Source organism: Drosophila navojoa, chromosome 4 (genome assembly GCF_054131105.1).
Source record: "Drosophila navojoa isolate 15081-1374.11 chromosome 4, UAZ_NAV_1.0, whole genome shotgun sequence".
In the NCBI taxonomy this organism is placed as follows: domain Eukaryota; kingdom Metazoa; phylum Arthropoda; class Insecta; order Diptera; family Drosophilidae; genus Drosophila; species Drosophila navojoa.
In genome coordinates, this window is record NC_142892.1 from 17,633,664 (window position 1) to 17,655,440 (window position 21,777).

At 37.5% G+C, this 21,777-nt stretch overlaps 3 protein-coding genes and 1 long non-coding RNA gene across 4 annotated transcripts in view; 2 read left to right on the forward strand and 2 right to left on the reverse strand.

Moving 5' to 3' along the window:
* Oct-TyrR (Octopamine-Tyramine receptor) overlaps positions 1 to 17,799 on the forward strand; it is a 46,143-nt gene extending 28,344 nt beyond the window's left edge. The window contains exons 3-4 of the mRNA XM_089259535.1: positions 13,699 to 15,336; positions 16,201 to 17,799. Coding sequence (XP_089115661.1) covers positions 13,885 to 15,336; positions 16,201 to 16,590 — 1,842 coding nt within the window. The 5' untranslated portion in view covers positions 13,699 to 13,884 and the 3' untranslated portion in view covers positions 16,591 to 17,799. The remainder of the gene's footprint in view (positions 1 to 13,698; positions 15,337 to 16,200) is intronic.
* LOC149091456 (uncharacterized) overlaps positions 1 to 21,777 on the reverse strand; it is a 125,583-nt gene that overhangs the window by 49,411 nt on the left and 54,395 nt on the right. The window lies entirely within an intron of this gene.
* viaf (viral IAP-associated factor) lies at positions 18,478 to 19,747 on the forward strand. Its single transcript, XM_018102285.3, has 2 exons — positions 18,478 to 18,636; positions 18,826 to 19,747. Exons 1-2 carry the CDS (start codon positions 18,631 to 18,633, stop codon positions 19,540 to 19,542), a joined length of 723 nt encoding a protein of 240 aa, XP_017957774.1. The 5' UTR covers positions 18,478 to 18,630; the 3' UTR covers positions 19,543 to 19,747.
* Positions 19,630 to 21,099, reverse strand: LOC108652183 (tubulin polyglutamylase complex subunit 2). The gene is made up of 4 exons (XM_018102284.3): positions 20,692 to 21,099; positions 20,470 to 20,637; positions 20,177 to 20,412; positions 19,630 to 20,113 (listed from the first exon to the last, which is right to left on the reverse strand). The coding sequence occupies exons 1-4, from the start codon at positions 20,759 to 20,761 to the stop codon at positions 19,751 to 19,753; spliced, it is 837 nt and encodes a 278-aa protein (XP_017957773.1). The 5' UTR covers positions 20,762 to 21,099; the 3' UTR covers positions 19,630 to 19,750.

Below are 21,777 nucleotides of genomic sequence, written 5' to 3' on the forward strand. Positions count from 1 at the left end.
GACTTTATGAAACTGTATACATGCATATATATTATATATTATTATAAACATTACTGTCGCTGTAGTCAGTCAGCCAACTGCCAAACTTGGGGCGGTGCAGAGGAATCACTAGAGAAATGTAATTGGATACAGCAGAAATAGAAATATATGTTGGCCTTAAATATCCCATAGAATGTGAAAGGAAAAAAAGAAATTCACATAAAAGTCGTAAATGAAAATCTTGCAAATTTATCTATTTACAAAAGTCCACCAAATATTTTATAATATTTTTCACTGCTTAAGAGAAACTAGTTGAAGTTAAATGAAATTTTTTTTTTTTGTTTTTTTAAACTTTTTTTTAACATAACTTCATAAGATATGCAGAAATATATATATATATGAATAATAAAAGAAAGCAATATTATTTTACCTGCTCAACTGATGCTTCGTTTGAATATAGATGATAAGAAAACAAAATAGGTCAGGGCGCTCTAGTTGGCCATGCCTGAATAGTAGATACCCTTTGCCTTGCGAAAAAGTTTCTCTGCTTGCTGCGCAGTCGACGCAGCAGCTGCAGTGCATAATTGTTGACTAACTCTTATTTTAATAGTCCATCTATGGTATGAGTAAATGCATCTAGTATTTTATATTCGGAGGAGAAACACTAACATAAACTTTAACATTGATTCATTCCAATATAAAAATTCCATAACTACTACAACTGATAAAATTCTTAAACTGGAATAACTCAAAATATAACGGTACAAAGAAGAGCTCGAGCTATAAATTTATATTGAGGTTAATGAGATAGCTTGATTGGAATGTTTGATTGAACAAAAAATTATAATAATATATTCAAATTGCATAAAGTAAGCAGGAATATAAATTTAAAATTGCAATTGCCTACAAAATAGCTGAATTCAAACGAATTGATGGACAGTAGACAAACAGACTGACAGATATACATACATACATATATACAGAGAGGCATGAACGGAATCATTCTGATCAGAAATATATATATTTGATCGCTTCTGTCATGCCTCCTGCTGCCTATTTCCTAGTATTATGATGCACTGAATTCGTATTTATATTTATAATTATATTTCACAATTATATTATGCAAACAAGTTAAGAAAATTTATACATCATATTCTCAATCATTTCTTTATTCGCTTTAATTCCAACACGTAAAAGGCACATTACTCAAAACTAATATACTCTATTAATTTCACGAAATGGGTATTAAAAGCATGCCTTTAAGTTGTTGCTCCTCCTCAGCCATTCAAAAAGTAGTTGAGTTTTTAGACGGCAGCAGCATCTCTCTGTGGCCCAGCAGGGCAGAGCACAACACGTTTACTTTGGCTTGCTGAAAGGTGGCAGAAACTGGCAGCAAATTGCATGTAATAAATGCGAGCAAGTAACTTTTGGCAAAGCCAGAGAAATGAGTGCCACGCCCAGCACGTAGCGGGACTTCTTAGTCAGCTGCTGCTGCTGTTGCTGCTGCTGCTGTTGCTGCTGTAGCTCGTTCTCTGATACAGCTCCATTTTCCACTTTCAGTTAGCAACAGCTCGACCATCATTTGGGGAATTGTGGAGCTGTGACAAATATGTCGAGTGTCGGAGCTGCCAGTTCCAGTGGCTGGCTCTGACTCTGGCAGCTGCTGCAGCTGTTTTGGTCCTCGTATTGATGAGGCAGACATCACGCTGGGAATGAGAAGGCGAAAAGAGCATTTCAGGGCACTCTCAATGAATTCGTAGCAAGTAGATTTGCGCCTCTCTGCACGAACTGCATTTGATTTCATTGCATTTACTCATGGAACAACAAGCAAATGGAAAATGAAACGAGAAAATGAAAGCTTCAATTGTAGCTTAGCTGACTTTTACGCTAGATTTGCAGCAATCAAAATAAACATATAATCGAGGGGCCACAATCAGAGACAGCTCCATAAACAATTGCGAGTTTATTGTGATGCCAGCGTCTGTTACGCAACTGCAGTCGCTGGGCGCCAGACTGGCCAACAATGTGGCCAAAAGCAATCGACTGCGACTGGATTAGATTCGAACTGTATTGCCATTTTAGTTTTTATGACCCCCGTCCAGTGTCCAGTGTCCAGTGCCCCGTCTCAGTTGTGTGGGCCAAGAGCAATGCCATTTCAATCAAACTTTCAACACGTACACAGCAGAGACTCAATTGCCTCAGTCTCCCAGTTCGGGTCATCAATTCGTCGAACTTTGGCCATAACAATGCGTAATACGCTTCCCAGCCAAGCGAATTAAACATAAAAGGTTTCGTTGCTACAATATACAAAGATATAGAGCTTAGATGATGGGAGAAGGCTTAGGCCAATTCTTGGAATTCTCAGATTGAGCTGTGAAGAAGAAGAAACTTAGCAGGAATCGAGAAGGTCCATTAGGCATTGTGAGTGAGAGACTTGAATTTATTGAGAGAGGAAATATTTAGAAATACGTTTTTACGTATCACAAAATCTATTCATGTTACGATTGGATTAAACAATGAGTTTTATTCAAGTGAATGATCAAGAAATAGAAGAGAGGTTTGATCGAGCTGTTCAATAAATAGAGTTCTGCAGGGGAATATGTTCAGTGTGTTCAACTATTGAATCATTCAATATATCTATATCCAAATTACATTTATGCTCGCCACAAAAACCACATTTATTAAACATATTTGAAACAGCAAGATACGGATTATACAGCTCATCGGAATGCCATTCTCATCAGTTTGCAATTAAGTTGAATTGTGTAAAAAGCACATGTTAAGCTCCCAGGCGAATGGTGGAAATATTCACTTTTTGTTGCGCTCGCAGCTCGAACTTATCAAATTCAGTTTTAATTGCTAACCACAGATTCATTTGCATTGCGGAATACGCACTGGGCTATGTGAAAACGGTTCTATTTATTATTCAGTTCGTAGTTGAACAAAGCCACGCAAAAACTTTACACGCAATGCCACAAAGCAATTGAGAATTCGATGACCATTCGCCAAAAACAATTGCCAGCCGAGCAAACAAAAAGAGTTGCATTGCCATTTAAAAAACTTTTCATACAATATATAGTATATGAAAAATATAAAAAAGAAAAGCTGGTGGACAAAAACACTCACACACACACACACACACACACTCGGACACCCTTTACCTTCACTGATTTGTTGCGCACGCTTTTTGTTAGCGTGTGTGAAATAAAAACAGGCAAAAAATAGTCAAAGTACCCAATGGCAGAGTGCCAGAGAGCTGGACGAAACTATTATGGGAGCAGAGCAAGAGCGAGAGCGAGAGCGAGAGCAAATCAATCAAATCAAATCAATCAATTCAAAACATGTATAAAAGACAAACAAACAACAAAAACAAACACACAGTTGGAGGCAGTTGAGCTTTGGCTAAAAGTTCAATTGCCAATAGAAAACGAAAACAATCAAAAGCCGGAGAAATATAATTGTGCTTGCTGACCCGTGCGTGGACCAGATATGCTACTATCTCGTATTAAGTTGTTCAACAGCCAGCTTGGCTTTTAGCAAATTGATTGCAGTCTACGCACACACTCACGCCTTCGCACAACCCCTTAATTAGTTTCTGGCAAATTGGTTTTGTTGTAGCCAAGCCCCAACCGTCAACCACCAAACACCTACCGTCCATTCTCCCCGAGCTGCGTGCAGACCCGCTGCCAGCCAAAGTAAACAATAGACTCCCTGAAATGCATATGTAAACAGCCAAGATTCCATCACAATCTCTTTAAATATATCCTATTTCCGATGGCAAATGGGAGTTTTGTTATACATTTTTAAATTGATATATAAGCTAAAAGGTATTTTTGTTATATTTTTTATGTGATATACAACAAGAATAAATATTTGTAAATTTTAGTTGACCCTAGAATAGCAAATAAGTGATGTATAAAACAAATATACATAAATGTTGGTCTAAAATTCATTTAAGCATATTGAAAAGTATGAAAAAGTCGACTTTCTTCCTACATAAATATTTAAAACTTTAGAAAACTTTTCTTAATGCCAGTTTCATATCAAGTAAGAGGATTCTATCAATGTCAACTGCATTGAAGTTTCTGCAGCACACAATTTATATGAAAATAGATAAAACTTCTCCTTCTGCTTTCAGATTTGCTATAGAGAGATTAAAAGTAAGCTGCTTTCGATTCCAGTTCGATTTTTAGTAAATAACTAGAAATGAAATTTAAGGAGAACACAAAGACTAATTTCTGTTTTATAAGGAAAAAAATAAATAAATATAACAAATTTAGAGCTATAAGAAATATTCAGTATTTACTACGCTAACCTATACATTCGTATTCTGAACATCCTATATATTATTACTCAAACATATTAATCTTAAAGAAAAGTAGTTATGCTAGCAATTACAGCGTATCTCTCAAAAGACTCCAATGCTTTCAACAGAGACATGGCAAAGACATGAGCCAGTCACTAAAACTCATTCAATTAGTAGAGGCAAATTACAAATTACGCATACGCCACATTAGCCGCGTTTCTATTAGAGCGCTGCTCGTTTTTGCCACTTGCTTTGCCACAAGCTGCAGTCAAGGCAGTATTTAACGGCATTACATTAAACACAACGACCTTACAACAATAATTCTCAGTTCATAGTTGGTTGAGCAGAAAAAAAATATCATCATGTCGCTGACATGATATGCAATTACTTATGCACAAACCACACACACACACACACACACACACACACACACACACATGACATGCACGCACACATTGAAAAGGGGGCAACACTTTGTGTTGTGACATAGAAAATTTGCTTATGACGGCAGCTCGACAACAACAGCAGCATAAATTGATAAGAAATGTGCAAATGATACAGTCACCCAGCCAGCTGAACCCAGCAAAAAGAGAACAGAGAGCGAAAAAATAAGGGAGGAATATCAAAAATAGAATATCAATAGAAAAATAATGTAGTATAATATTTAATGGATTTTTGTGTAAAAATATTTCCGCAAACGTAGCAGTACAGCTCAATAGAGTTTTTATACTGGCCTGAAAGATGAAAATGGAAAATGAAAAGATGAATATCTATGTATCTATGTATCTATGTAACTATGTATCTATGTATCTATGTATCTATGTATCTATGTATCGATGTATCAATGTATCTATGTATCGATGTATCGATGTATCTATGTATCGATGTATCTATGTATCTATGTATCTATGTATCTATGTACCTATGTATCTATGTATCTATGTATCTATGTATCTATCTATCTATCCATCTATCCATCTATATGGCAATCTATTTATCTATCTATCTACCAATCGTTCTGTCTATGCATGTCGCTATCTATGTATGTATTCAGATATGTAGTTCGATAGATATCTAGATAGATACACACAGTAAAAAATAAAGTAATTAATAAACAGCACGACCTATTCCATAATATTTTTGCCATATCTTGTCCGCTCAATCAAACTACTTAATAATAAACAGTTATAAAGTAGAAGTGAGTACGAAAAGCCAATCATCATAACAAAGCTATAAAAGTTTAATAACCCAGCCCATATTAGTCGACATCAACTCATATAAACTTAAATATTTCAATCCTAGCCGAGGTCAGCGTCTCTCTTAGTCAAGCGCTGCTCTTTACAGCACTCAAAGTTGTTTTGAAATGTTTGTGGCCACAGATTCCATATTGGATGCCTGCCAAGCGCATTTCTCGTTTCGAAAGCCAAACATTCTTGGCAAATGGGTTTCTACGGGATTCGATATGCTGCGATCAGATCTAAAATGCATATTACAATTGCAAAAATGTGCAGCAGAGTGCAATTTTTGACTGACAGTTGTGGGTGTAGTTCGACTGAATCTGTACGAGTGTGTGTCTGTATGTGTGTGTGTGTGCCCCTGCATATGTGTGTGTTAAGTGCAGTACACATGTGCTTGGCTGTTAGCTAGTAGTTAACATGGCTGGCTTGCCAATGATTTCCATGTTTAGCCATCGCTCGTACTCGACGTGCATGTGTCAGGTACGCACACACCCTTCTGGTCTGCCGGCTAACTGTCCATTCATTCATACGTCTCTTTTTCTGTCTGCCTGTCTCTCTGCCCCTCGATTTATCTCTTTCTGCTACGCTTCTGGAACTGGTTGGCTGGTTTGCTGCCTGTCTGTCACTGCTGCGATTGTGCACAAAGTGCATCAATTTTTAAAAAGCATGGCCCGCATTAATGGCCAGCGCTGCGCCAGGGCTGCAGAATGCAAATTGCTGACACGTCGAACATGGGAAACGAACTGATTGACGTCAGCTGAAAGGGCGAATGTGTCAGCGATTAGATGGTATTTTTGCTAGCACTTAAACTGTTTTGTGCCCATTGCTTTAATTGGCATTTCTAGCTAAAAAACGAAAAGAGAAATCATTGTAAATATGAGCAAAACAAATCAATTAAGGGATAAGTGGGAACCAGAATATTTGTACTTATGAATCGTCTTTTTATCACATACATGTATAAGTAGCATGGCTTAGAGATGATCAATTTAATTTAACGGCAGAGTATTCATTATATTAGCTTTGAGTGCTGAAAATGTCTGAAGTGCATTTTTCCAGAATTCATTTGAGAAATGAAAAATACTGAGCCAATCAGAGTGGGAGGAAAAAAAAGAAACAAATTGGTAGACGAGAGAAACTCATATAGAGGAGTGCGAATTCATAGAAAGAGTTTGACAGGGAGTGGGGAAAAAAAGAAAGGAGAAATAGATAGAAAAGGAGGGTGAAAGCGAGAGAGAGGGAGATTGAGAGAAAAATAGGAACAGGTTGACAGAAAATTATTGGCGAAAATACATTGAAAGCAAGAGTAAGAGAGAAATGTCAAGAGAATTTAGCACAATGACTACAACTAAAGTTAATATACAATATTAAATTTTTCACTTAACTATATTAAGTTCAAGTCTTAGCCAATCTAAATTGATTGGCAATGTAAAACTTAATTCATTCATTTCAGTTGAGCAAATCGACCGCTAAGACAACTCTACTACCCCAACTAGCAGCATCTCCTCAGTCCGTCCGACTAAAACTATTCAACCCTGAATTGCCACACACAATTTACATATGAAAAAGCTTTTTGGCAATCGCCGCGCTGCGCTGCGTTGCGCTGCTTACACATCAATGCGTTGCGTTTGCGTTGTGTCATTGGATAAACTTGCAGTTGGGAAAATTTTACACGTGGCCATGCAAGACATGCGATGAAACACAGCAAACGGATTGAAGCCGGAGACGCATACGCAAGCACACGCAAGACTCGACACACACACACATACACACAAGCAGTGTAAACAACTTTGCAAGTGTATGTGTGTGTGTGTTGATCTATTGCTGTGCTTTATAATACATTAAGCTCGCATCAAGCCCCTCAGAAAAGTGCGAACAGCTAACTGCAAACTCGGCAAATAGATAAGAAGAGCAGAGTCAAGCCAGCTCGAATTTACCATTTTCGCCGCCCATGTAAATGCCAAGTGAAACTGAACTGAAACCAAAAGCGCGCATTAAAGGCCTCAAAATCGAACGCAAATGAACGTGTTCGAAAGCCTCAGCGAAATGGAAGCCTCGCATGCGAAATGTGAATGGCTCGAATTGAACACAGCCAGAAAATTGCGAAATGCGGATGCCAAACTGCGGCCATATGGGTGTGTGAGTGTGTGTGCGTGTGTGGGAGTGCGTGTGTGGATAAGGTTCAAGCCATTCGCATTTTCATTTCGCTGGACTTTATTGAAACAGGTCGACTTCCATTTAGACGGCGAAGGGAGGGGAACTAGCAATAGGGCTAGGCTATAATAGAAATACAGCGGGCACGTTCCGCCAAAGCGGACAATGCCATGGCCACAAAAGGAGACTTGAAGTGGGCAGAAATTGTTGGCAATGGATACAGCTGGTGGCGGTATCGCAAATGCCAGCCAGTTGTCGGTATCTGGGGCGTGGCATAAGCCTGTGCGATTTGAATGAGCGGCAGCAGAACAAACAGAGAATGGAGCGAGTCACGATAGGCTCTTAATTGATCAAACTGGGTGTGGCACAGCAACCAGTTGAATACGGCGAATGAATGAATTCAGCAGCTGAATTATGTATAGAACTTGGCAAACTTTTTGATTTAGATATGTGAGTTTTTGTTTCCTTTTTTTTTTTTTTTTGTGGAATATTCAAGTATGGGAAGTTTCGCTAACTAAGAGGTGGACTAAGTGGATTGAGATGTTGTAGTAAAACTGCGTTTGTGAAACACAAAGAGCATGTAGCTTAACAGTTTCTTAACTTCTTGATTGACTGAGGAAGCAAAAGCAAATTGGAAACACGTTTCCACAAGAACTATCGATTAGAAAATTGTGTTAAGTTTAATAAGAATTAAAATGCCTCGAGGCTCTGTTAGGTAAAAGCATTCTAGCAGATTGAAGTTAAAGCGAATTTTATACTAAATTATTTAGGTAGAGATAAAGAATATAATATACAATATATAGTGAGCTCTATTTGATCATATATAATCAGCTGAAACGATTCCATATATATTTTATAATATTAAACATATTTGTATTTTTATATGTATTGATTTTTAATAATTATATACCAATATGTTTGTCTATATATTTGATCATTTATTACAAATTTCTGTAATATATTTTAAAGAATTATCTAATGGGATCGATCATAAATGATATATATATATAACTAAAAAAAATTACAAAATTAAATATATAAACAGCAGCAGCAAAAGCAAATTCAAACTAATATGCTAAATTTTCATTCAATACAAAAGGCTTTTATCTCTAATCTGTAAAAATCGTTGAAGAACTCTTTCAAGTCCAAAGACATTTAATGGCCATACGTACATGAGACAGCTCCATTAGCCCAATAAAACACATCGCGCCAGCTGCAGTGGCCTCTTAATAAAATTCACATAACAATACCAAAATATAGGCCAATATAAATATATTACCTTTGAGCCATTTCGCATTTCGCAGCATTAGGCTAAGCTTTAAAACGTGCCAACAGCCACGAATCACGCATGTATTACTTCATCTAGAATGGCTGCCACTAACCTGCCACGAGTCTATCAGTATTAAATATGTAGAGGCTCCTGTGTATCCTTACGATGCGGGATATGAGCAAATGAGCCCTTATTTATAGGCCACTCTGGGCATCTAAAAATAAAACACTCGCACACTTGTTGTTTTGCCCACTTGTTTATACCTATACTCCACTGTGTGTGTGTGTGTTTGTGTGTGGGTGGGTTGGTTGTTTGGCATGTAAATAAAACAATAGCCAAATTCGACAAGTGTCTTAACAAATTTCAGTAATTGGCATTCCTCGACAAAACTTTGCCGTTTTTCATTTATTTATTCGTTGTGCGTTTATTAAGAGAAAGCGAGTATATTGGTTTTATGGTGTGTGCAAGAAAAGTTACTGGAAAATTTAAATCTATATAAATTGTAATGTATTTAGGAATTTTTATATATTTTACTAAATAAATACTCGGAGATGAAACTATTCTATGGCCTTACCTGAAGAAATTGTAAAAGGCATATAGCCGGTTTAGCTTACAGCAGCTAGGAATTATAATCTCATTTATACAGGGTAATAATACAGAAGAATTAAAATAAAAGTACTCATCCAATATTCTTTTCCTGTCTCTCTAATTTCATGGTACATACTTGCAAAAGTTATTGACTTTGGCTTCACTCTAGATATATGTAATTATATACACATTGACAACAATTTATGGAATTTATATTTAGACTCCGCGTCATTAGGATAGCGTAGTCTTCACGAATCACTTTCAATATCATTCAAGCTATAGTATTATAATTTATTTTTATTAAATTTAGTCTAATTTTTGTCGAGAATTCTATATAATTGAGGCAAATATTTTGTGCTTAGTATAAAATCGGCAGATAAAATAAAAAAAAACAATTTATTTATTAACTTATTAATGAATTTACTAATTTACTTAGAAAAAAACAGATTTATTTATTAACTTTTTAATATATTTATTAATTTATTTATAAATTTTGTAATTTATTAATTAATTTATTTATTTATTTATAAATTTATTAATTTATAAATTAATTAATTAATTTATTTATAAATTTATTATGTTATTTATTTATAAATTTATTAGGTTCATTATTCATTAATTTATTAATTTAATAATTTATTAATTTATTACTTTATTAATTTATAAATTTAACAACAAATAATGATTAGTCATTATTTAAACTAATTTAACTAATTTATTATTTCAGTGAAAATAACACAATTATTTTCTTTTATTATATTTAAATTACAATAGCCTTATTTCCTTAATAGAGTATCAGACACTCGCTTATACCCAACTATCAAGTTCCTTGTGCTTTATTTTGGTTTTCGCTCCTGTCGACTAGCATTTTGCTTAAATCAGTTGCCTGGTTGGGCTGCTGGCTTAATTTCATTTAAATTGCGTACCATTTTTCTTCCATAAATATATAGCGACAACTGGTTTCTAGAACCAAGTCCAACTTTCTACAATATTAAAAATATGCTTGAAATAATGCAATTTAATATATTTTATTTTACATATTTTACATTTTATTTTACATTTATTTTACATTTGCTTGCATAGATTTCTACTTGAAATACTTCATTTAAAAACCAAAAATTTATCGCATTCAAACGAACATTTCATTTAATTAAACAGTATTATGTGGTTTATAGAAATTCGCCCATAACTTTTTCAAAGTCAAAACTTGCAATTATAGAAGAGGGAACAAGCGGGCTTACGGCTTTTAATAGAGGAAAAACTTGGAAAGTTTTGCTAATGACAGCCGAGCCGAGCAGAAAACAGTTGAATATCTGGGCGATAGCGTGTTTATCTCTGTGCGTGTGTGTGTGTGTGTGTTTGTTTGTGAGTTTATCTGTATGTTTGTTTGCTTGTTTGTGTATATTATCATAGCATATCACACACATCGCCAAGGTCAGGTTCACAAAAACTTTTGCATATATGCAAAACCAAACTGAAAAGAAAAGTGCAAAGCATTTGCCGTCGGAAAACTCAAGGCAACTTATCCAAAGCTTTTCATACTACCACACACCCACCGCAACATAGATACAGCCACCCACACATACGCCCCACACGCTCGCTCACACAGACACAACTCTGGTTGTAATCAGATTATCACTAAGCATTCAGTGCACAGCAGACCCTAGTGTTGAGCTCTGCATTTATGCAATTAAAGCGCTAAATCAGCTTAAATCAGATAGCAGACGTTGCCCCCTTTAGTTTAGCAAAATCCGCTCATCAAGCTGGCCCACTGCATAAATTAATATCTGCCACTAAAAAAAAAAAAGAGGAATACTTAAAGCTTACAGAAATCAAGGTGAGTTTCAGGTTCATGCAGCTGCAAAGCCTCCGAAAGCCGAGCCGCTCGCGCGCGCCATGAAATACGAGGCAAACAATTTTTTGGCCTGAATGAAAATGTTTTTTCCCTTCAAGTTTCCTCTAGCTTTCCCTGCCATTTCTTTTTTTTTTCGCGAATCGCGTGCGCGCAGTTTATGAGCCGGTTATTTTGATTAATGCTTTTCCAGCGACTGCGACTGCGACTGCGATGGCAAACGCCGGCGACGGCACAAGGCACGCAGCTAGCGGCTGAGCGGATAAATGTGTCAGGCGCTGAAGCCGGCAAAAATACGGCGGAACAATTATGTGCAATTTATAGACTAGCCTAAGATTAGACGAGATTCTGCTGGCAGCGGGACAAAGTTGCTTAGCTCTTTGGAGATAAATCAAATGACTCACGTCAGTTGTTGCTGTTGATGATGATGTTGCAACTGCTCAATTTGGGCAATAAAATCTTGAGATGAGTCTTGAGGATGACCAACTGAATTGGAGTGAAAGTGCTGTTTCACATATGCTAAGCAATTGCGATTGACTTGGCTTTGATTCATTTCTTATGTATGTTAGCTAAATCAATTTTCTGGGGAGTATAAATAGAAAGAAGCTAAGGTGCTCTCAGCAAGTCACATTTATAGAAGTAAAAGCACTTTTACTCACCTATCACCCACACATAAACCTTTGAGTGCCAAAGAGCGTAGAGTTAGCTCCTCAGCTCTGACGAATTAGTTATTGAGTGTCCATTCTAGGTATATAAATAATCCCCATCAAATTAACAGAGCATCATTTTTTCTCTCTCTTGCGTGATTGCAACAAGATGAAATAAGAGAAAAAAAGAGAATTTAATGTACAATATATTTAATTTAACATATGAAGACGAAGGCCTCAGTAACTATAGCTTTATTTAAAAATTAAATAAATATTTTAAATTTATATCAGCACTACCCTCTAAATAAATAAAAACATTCATATATACTCATATATAGCTATTATTTATAAGACGTGTGATACTTGAATTGCATCTGAAAGAGCAGCATTTGAAGCGGAAGCTGTAGGAGCGAACCGTGTCTGCTTTAATCTGGACTGGTAAATGCTAGGCACACGGACAGACAACCTTATAAAGATACTGCCAGACACACAGGGGCAGATAAAGTTGAGAAATAGCAACACAACTGCAAAGACAAAGCTACATTAACTTCTCTAATCATACTTATCAAGTATACACATACACATGTACTTTATTAAGTAGGTCACGCCTTTTTCTACCTTTTACACACATTAGCATAATTACATTATGCATATTTAATAGACTCAAAGTTATCATACGTCAAATATGCTAATACTTATCTGCGAAGCACAGTAAGAAGACGGATTAAAAGATAATTCATATAACTCTTCATAAAGGCAAGAGCTAAGAGCACTCAGTTTACTCCAAAGAAAGATATTTTATGCTCAACTCATAGTCATGCTACAACATTGCTTATAAGCTATGCAATAAGGCATATCTATATATCTAAATAAAGTATATCTATATATCTAAATACAGCTAGTTCCTAATGCCTTAAACTGAGACTAACTCACACACGTTTATGACAAGATCGCTTCTCTGTCTACCTTAGTTACTCATACTACATTGAACAGCTTGTGGCACATCTTACTCAATGCTCTTACCTACTCTCATATCTTGGCCTTCAAAGTGTCCAGTTGTTGTCGTAACATCTTTTATTACAAGACTATCGACCGTAGCTCAAGCTAAGTAGCTCGCTGTATTATTTTACAGCTGCCATTTTACTTGAGCTGGCATTTTTAATTAGTTAGCTTCCTCCTATTGAAGAAGTCCAACAGCATATTGTCAGCTAAATTGTTAATGCCCTTCCGACAGGACCCTTTTCCGAAATCTTTGTTAACTTTCTTCTTTTTTTTTCATACTGTTTCAATTAAAGTCAATGATGATGAAACCCTGCTTTGAGAGTTTTTGACTTCTATTGCTAATTTTGCTATTTTTAAATGTTTTCGGACAACTTGTAAATGATTCGTTCCTGAGATGAGTTTGATTAGCTGCTCTTAAATAAATCATGCAAAATAAATATAAAGTTAGGGGTATATATAAATATATAGAACGACTACAAATGATTCAATATAATGCTTAAGCACTTTAATATTTATATTGAATAATTTACTTCTAATCTAAAGTACCCAATTATATCATCGTGCTTGCTGCAACATAATATTTGTTTATCGTTAAGCTGCCAAAAATTGGCAACGAAATGAAATCAAATTTTTCACGCACAGCTGAATCTCTCATGTCCTTGCAGCACACACAGCGCTCAACGAACCAGTGGAAAAGGGAGAGGCAGAGGGATAGGGACCAAGGGTGAACAATATTACAAGGCGGCACACAACACACACAACAGGAAGAGAACGCGAACGTGGACAAGGACAACGACAACAACAACAACAACAACGAGAACGCTGCGTGGCAGTGTTAGCAGGATGTCAAAATGCCATCGGCAGATCAAATCTTGTTCATAAATGTCACCACAACGGTGGCCGCGGCTGCGTTGACAGCTGCCGCAGCCGTCAACAGCACGCCAGAGGCATCAACAGCAGCAGCAGCAGCAAGCAGCGGACGCAGTGTTGAGACAGCAGCAGCAGCATCAACAGCAACAGTGGCATCCACAACAACAGCAGCGCTGGCGGCCAATCTGTCCGGCTCGCTGGTGGACAGCTTGACAACAACAGCAACATCAACTGCAACAGCAACTGCGACTGCAACAGCAACGGCAATCGTCGAGTCAACGAATGATTGCAGCGCTCTGGCCGTAGAGGAGCTGCACGGCAGCTTCCTCGGCCTGCAGCTGGCGGTGCCGGAGTGGGAGGCGCTGCTCACAGCGCTGGTGCTCTCCATCATCATAGTGCTGACGATCATTGGCAACATTCTGGTCATACTGAGCGTCTTCACCTACAAGCCGCTGCGCATTGTCCAGAACTTCTTCATCGTATCGCTGGCCGTGGCCGACTTGACGGTCGCATTGCTCGTGCTGCCATTCAATGTGGCCTACTCGATACTGGGGCGCTGGGAGTTCGGCATACACCTGTGCAAGCTGTGGCTCACCTGCGATGTCCTCTGCTGCACTTCGTCCATACTGAATCTGTGTGCCATTGCCCTGGATCGCTACTGGGCCATCACAGACCCGATCAACTATGCCCAGAAACGAACCGTGGGCCGTGTGCTGCTCCTCATCTCGGGCGTCTGGCTGCTCTCCCTGCTGATCAGCAGCCCGCCCCTGATTGGCTGGAACGACTGGCCGGACGAGTTCACCAGCGCCACGCCCTGTGAGCTAACCTCGCAGCGCGGCTACGTCATCTACTCCTCGCTGGGCTCCTTCTTCATACCGCTGATCATCATGACCATCGTCTACATCGAGATCTTTGTGGCCACGCGGCGCCGTCTGCGTGAGCGCGCCAAGGCCAACAAGCTGAATACGATCGCATTGAAGAACACCGATCTGGAGGCCATCAATGCCAGCAACGTGGCCGTGGGTGGCAGCTCGACCAGCTCCAAGGCGCGTGCTCTGGGCAGCCTCTGCGGCAGTTGGCTGTGCTGCGGCCGCGACCGAGCCAACTTTGCCACGCCCATGATACACAACGATCAGGAGAGTCTGAGCAGCGAGACACACGTCCAGCCAGAGGGCAACAATGAGCAGCAACAGCAACAGCAGCAGCAGCAACATGTTGTGGTGTTGGTCAAGAAGTCGCGACGTGCCAAGATCAAGGACTCCATCAAGCACGGCAAGGCGCGCAGCAATCGACGCTCGCAGTCATCGTCGTCGGCCTGCGAGCCGCACGGCGAGCAACAGTTGCTGCCCCAAGGCAACAGCAATAATGCAGCAGGCAAATCGGATCCCGAAATAAGCACAGAGAGCGGCAGTGATCCCAAAGGCTGCATACAGGTGGGTTAGCTATAGAGATAAGTGACACGGGATTGGTTGCAAGAGACTCAGCAAAGATGTAGACAGAAGTAAAATGAAATAATTTCTTTGATAAAAATCCCCAAGAAATTCATTATTTAATATTCAAGTCTGTGGTTTAACGATGCCATTCAATTTGTAAACATGCAGTTAAATTGGTCACCATTGTGTAATTTAATATTTTTATTTCAAGGGTCTTCAGTCCGAAGTAGATTCCAAACTAGGGCTGTCTGTTCTTTCGTTTACAACAATAAAATATTGAGTGACAGAGCTTAAAGGTTGCCATACGAACTTTCAAGGCAAACACCCTAAAAGCCGACAAATTGAGAAACAGTTAAGAAAATCCCCAAAACGGAGTTGATAGTCATTAGATGTAGCTGAGTGAGCCAGAAAAAACTGTCGGCAAATGCCTTTAAAACTGTGGCTGCCTTTAAATTAAAACAAAAAGAAAATGTAGGAAAATTTTATTGGATTTAATTTTAATCTTTAGTGAATTTGCTATTGTTTTGGGTAAGATGGATTGATTTTTTTTCACTTAAAAAATAAATAAGTAAAAGTAAACAATAATATTTTCAAATTTGAATATGAAATTTCTTGACTTAAAAGACAATGAAGAGGCGGAGTCTCAATTAATTGGCTAGAAAGACAGCTCAGACATTTCATATTATAAACAGGACTTCGATGCGATAGAAAAATAAATAATTAATTAATAATAATAGAATGTTGTCTATTATATTTCTTATTTTGATTTCTTCTTTACATCAAGTACTTCAGAGAGCACCCTCGTAGATAATAGAAGCTATACACATAAATACTTCAACAATTCAAATTTCCACAACATTTCAGGTGTGCGTAACCCAAACTGAGGAGCAAACCTCGCTGAAGCTGACGCCGCCGCAGTCGTCGGCAACAGGCGCCGCGACTGCCAGCGCATTGCAGAAGAAGCCGAGCACTGTGAATCAGTTCATTGAGGAGAAACAGAAGATCTCGTTGTCCAAGGAGCGAAGGGCCGCCCGCACGCTGGGCATCATCATGGGCGTGTTTGTCATCTGCTGGCTTCCCTTCTTTCTCATGTATGTGATTCTGCCGTTCTGCCAGAGCTGCTGTCCCACAAACAAGTTCAAGAACTTCATCACCTGGCTGGGCTACATCAATTCCGGCCTCAATCCGGTCATCTATACGATTTTCAATCTGGACTATAGACGTGCATTCAAAAGACTACTGGGCATCAAGTGATATGACAGCTCGGGCCGAGCGCAAATGTGCGATAAGCGAGAGAGCGTCAGTCAAAGTGTGTGCCAAAAGTTGATATGATTCGCGAATGTGTGGAAACACCTGACAAACTCTTACACTCAAATATGGTTTCACTCATTTGTATAAAGATCTCGAAATTTCATTTCAAGTAATTTATATGTACTAATTAAGAAAGTTACAAATAATCAAGAAGGAAATAAAAACACGTTAAGCAATTTCTAATAGCATATAAACAATTTCTTGTTATAATAGCTAATTTTAGCTCTAAACATCTCAAACTAGTTTTTATTTTACCTACTTCAATTTATAAAATTATATTTTCGTCGGGTTCTCAGCTCGAAATTAGTTTGCTTCACTTTTGTCGGGTGTTTCGGCTTCTAGAAATAAATGTAAACTGTTAAATATACTCATGAATCGAAAGCTAAAATATAAATAAATTTTGTGTGTGCAGGCGCTATTAAAAAATTAAAATAACTAAAAAACAGCATTCAAATTAGAAAAAAACAAAAATATTATACAAATAAAATAAAAAAAAAAAAATACAAATAAAAACCAAATGAATTTAACTAAATGTTTAGGCACGAGTTTGTTGCAAAACTTTCATGTTTCACTAGTCGGCGCATAAATTAAATATATATACCATATATAAAAACATAAAAAGCTAATACATATAAACATAGTTAAATTCACGCGCGCTCAACAATGAGAAACTTCCAAAAATTGTTTACTTAAGCATTAATTTATAAAAGATTTATATTTAAATTTAGGTAAATGAATTTATAAAAACAAAACAAAAATATTAATCGTAATAACTTATACATGTATTTATAGTTTACGCTTATTTGTTAAATAAATTAATGGAGCATGAATTTATTTTCATGGCAAAGCATCAAATGTGTTGAGTGTGCAATAGCACAGCTATAAGCTTAAACTAAATTAAATTTAAATAAAAAATTAAAAACTAAAAACAATACACAAAAAAATTAAATTAAATGTTGCATTATGCAATAGAGTTACCAAATATATATATATAAATTGATGTATAAAACCATGAAAGAATGCAACTAATCCATGGCAATTTTTCAATTTTGATGGTGTACGATAATTTCACTAATTAAATTGTTTAATTAGCAAATGCAAATGGACAAAAAGACAGATTCGAATAAAAGTTATAAAGTAATAAAATACAAACTCTTCTCTCTGAATTTTTTTAAAAGCTAACAAACTGCTGAGCTTTAACATATTGATTTCATATTGGGTGGGCAAAGAAGTTTTTATGAGTTCAGCAGTCGCGTGTAATAGCCCATAATTGAATTATCGATTGCTGAGCTACTTATTCTAATTAAATGGGCTAAGTGCGTTTTATACGCTGATTATCGGAAGTTTCTGAAAGTTGGGCGGCAAAACAGAAAGAAGGTCAAGAAACAGCATTTCTTAACCCTCGGCTTAACCTTCAAAGGAACTAAATAAAAATCAATCAAGTGAAACATTCAATTACCCCTTAATGATATCTAACTTTCTTAACTGTTCATATTCAAATTCAATAAGTCCTGCATATTGAATAAACACAGTATTTACTTAGTATTTTTATTCTCCCTGTTCGTACATATGTATGTAGATAGAACCACATGTTGCACATATTACCAGCTGAGCAACCTACATTGCTATAGCCTTAACAGTACCATGTTGTTAACATTGGCGTTGCTAATGTTAATATTTGAATTTCACCTTAACTTACTGGCTGACACAAGCTGACTGCTTGCTATGCTTCAGCCTTAGTTGCCGTACCACAATTGAAAAAATAACAGCGGCATGTGTTAACAGCGCTGTTAACTAATTTAGCATTACTATTCAGTATTTTGGGACATATTTTTTGGGATTTTTGACAGTGCATTTTGAGTTTTGGTTTCTGTTTACCATATTTCGGTTAGTCATATTATATATTTAGTTAAAAATAAGTGAAAATAACTTCACTCTTTATTTATTTCGACGTATTAACTTTAAGCAAGTAATAAAAAAACGATGCAGGTAAGACAACAGCCAGCGCAACACAATTATCATTAATAATTATTAAGTTCTGACATATGTATATAAATATCTTTATGCATGTGCATTCTCTTATCTCCATATTTGGTAAAAACCAAATCAAAACGCAACGCATGAGTGCCTGCTATAAAAATTCTGAATGAAAACTAAAATAATGTATGCTTGCTGTAGGACCCAAATGAAGATACCGAATGGAATGATGTGCTGCGCGCAAAGGGAATCATTGGACCCAAACAAAAGGAGGCAGAGATAACAGAAGACCAAATCCAGGCAATGATGAATGATGTCATTCAGCGAAGGACGGATTTGCCTCCACAAGAGGGTCAGCGCGACAAGCTGATCGACGATATGTCACTGGATGAGCTGGACGAACTCGAGGACTCTGAAGACGAGGCTGTGCTGGAACAATATCGACAACGTCGCATCGCCGAGATGCGGGCATTAGCGGAGAAGCCTCGATTCGGCAGTGTGCGCGAAATCTCTGGTCAGGATTACGTCAATGAGGTGACAAAGGCTGGCGAGGGCATTTGGGTAGTGCTGCATCTGTATGCCAATGGCGTCCCGCTCTGCGCCCTCATCCACCATCATATGCAACAGCTGGCTGTTCGCTTCCCGCTGACAAAATTCCTGCGCTCCATTGCCACTACCTGCATACCCAACTTCCCCGAGAAGAACCTGCCCACCATTTTCGTATACCACGAGGGCGCCATGCGTAAACAGTTTATTGGACCCATCGAACTGCGTGGTGAGAAACTAACGCTTGACGAGCTGGAGTTTATGCTGGGCCAAGCGGGCGCTGTGCCCACTGAGATCAAGGAGGATCCCAAGCCGCAAATCCGAGATAAAATGTTAGCCGATTTGGAGGACAAGAGCTCAGAGTTCTTTTAGATCTCATTCTATGCTAAGAGAACAAAGAGCATGCCAAGTCACAAATCAGGAATACAATAAGTTCTGAGCTCTTAAAAAAAAACTTCATTCTACTTTATGTCATGTGTTCATATTAAGCCATTTCTTTTTGCGGTACAATCTAAATCCTTACCCGATCTTTGTGCATTTGTTAACATAATAAAAATTAACAATTTTTGCTACCAAAGCTTCACTTGTTTTGCGACTTCGCAATGCTCGTTGAGGATTTGGTCGTGCCCTTCGGTTTGCTGCGAAAGATATTCGGATCGAGAATATTGTAAGGATGTTCACAAGCGGGATTGATTGTGCGTCCACGTCTCTGTTCGTTTTTCTCCAGCAAATGCGGAGCTAGCAGCAGAAACAGCTGCTCCGTCCACGAGGGCAGGCCAAAGCTGGAGAAGCACAGCTCCCAGTAGGGCAAGCCCAAATGCGCAATGGCCATGCGGAGATACTCGCTGAACGTCTCGGACAGGAACTGCCAAGTCAGCGTGTTTAGCTCCAGCAAATAAAACTTTGGATTATTCGAGCTGGTTGAGTCATACAGCATGCAAACCTGCAAATTGATGAATCATTTATAAATAGTAAAACAAAACTCAACTGTTAGATCGTAGCTCACCTTGGCCACTTCATTGATATTGTTAATTTCGAATATCTTGGTCTTGGCTGTAATGATGGGCAAGGGATTATCCCATTTGTCTTTGGATATCGGGGCAGTCACTGGCGCCGAGCTGGTCGAACTTGTTGACGACGGGGAAGGGGTAACCAGTGGAGTGGTCTCGATATTCTCACGCAATAGCGTCACCTGCAGCAGGTGCGGAAAGTGTATATAGCCGACACGGCGCACATCGGTAGCTAATTGAGATATGCCTATAGATCAAGAAATTATATATGCATTGTCTCTTCACTTACGCGAGTATTGATAGCTCCAATGCAGCACAAAGCCATCGGTGGATAGGTAAAACTTTTTCATATCCTCTGGCAGGTAGACACAGTGCCTCTGCTCCCAGTTGACCACCTGGCAGGGATTCAACGGCTGCCGACGCTCCAAGCTCACATTGCAGACGCGTGGCACAGTTGCTAAAATTGGTTAATTATAGTTAAGGCTATATCAAATACTATCGAGATACTCACATAGGGTTTTGATGAGACCCAGAGTTAGGTTTTCGTAGAAAGCGTCTTCCAGTGAGATTTTCTTATGCATTTTGCCTCGCTTACATAAATAGTTCAATAGTAAACAATGCCTGCCTGGTCGGTGGTTGCGCTGGCAACGGAGTCGTGCCTGAGTGATTTCTAAGGCAGCTTATGACTAAAGCTGCACACATATGGGTTAGAGAGTTAATTCAGAATGGCTTAAACTGAATTTGTATCAATTAAATCTAAGATCGTATTACACTGTAAATTGCCGCTATATAATTTGGTCGAAATTTACAACTGAAGAGTAAACTACTTGATCATAAATTTAAATAGGAAGTAACAGATTGTGAATGTGATCTAAATTATTATATTTTAATGATATGTAAAATGCATGGCAGACTTTTTTTTAATAAACTACGATATCGGATCGGAAACAACCTGGGCAATACGAGTTTAATACTTAAATAATACATACTTATTAATTTTAATGGGGAAAATTAATAGTCATATGTAAATAAAAAAAAAATTTAAAACCCAATATTGAAGCAGTTAAATTATAAATATAATATTGTAAATTAATTTTAAAATATATTTAAATACATATATCTATATCTATATACATATGTAAATATTTAAAATCGAGTTATTGAAATTTATTTTATAATGATAGTTAAAAGAATAAAAGAATCATTTTTGCTTAAATACAAATTTATGCATTTTTTTTTTTTTAATTTTTCCGCATTTCTCTATAGGCAACAGAGATCAAGTTTAGGTTAAGTTTGGATACAAATGTAGATACATACATACTATACGTAGTCCACATAGAAATAGCTTTATTTAAGCTATTTGTCTTCTAACTTCACGCCAAGCTCAACAACTGAATCCAACTATATGTAAGCACCATTCCATACTGTTTCACTTTCTGTAACGTAATTATACCTTTCCACATATATGACGAGATATCTGATAAATTAAACGCTAAAAATTGTATAATTATTATAATTGCACTTTATTTATATATAACACATTTACAGCAATTTATATACAGTAGGAAAATAGAAACACAAACAAATATACATACAT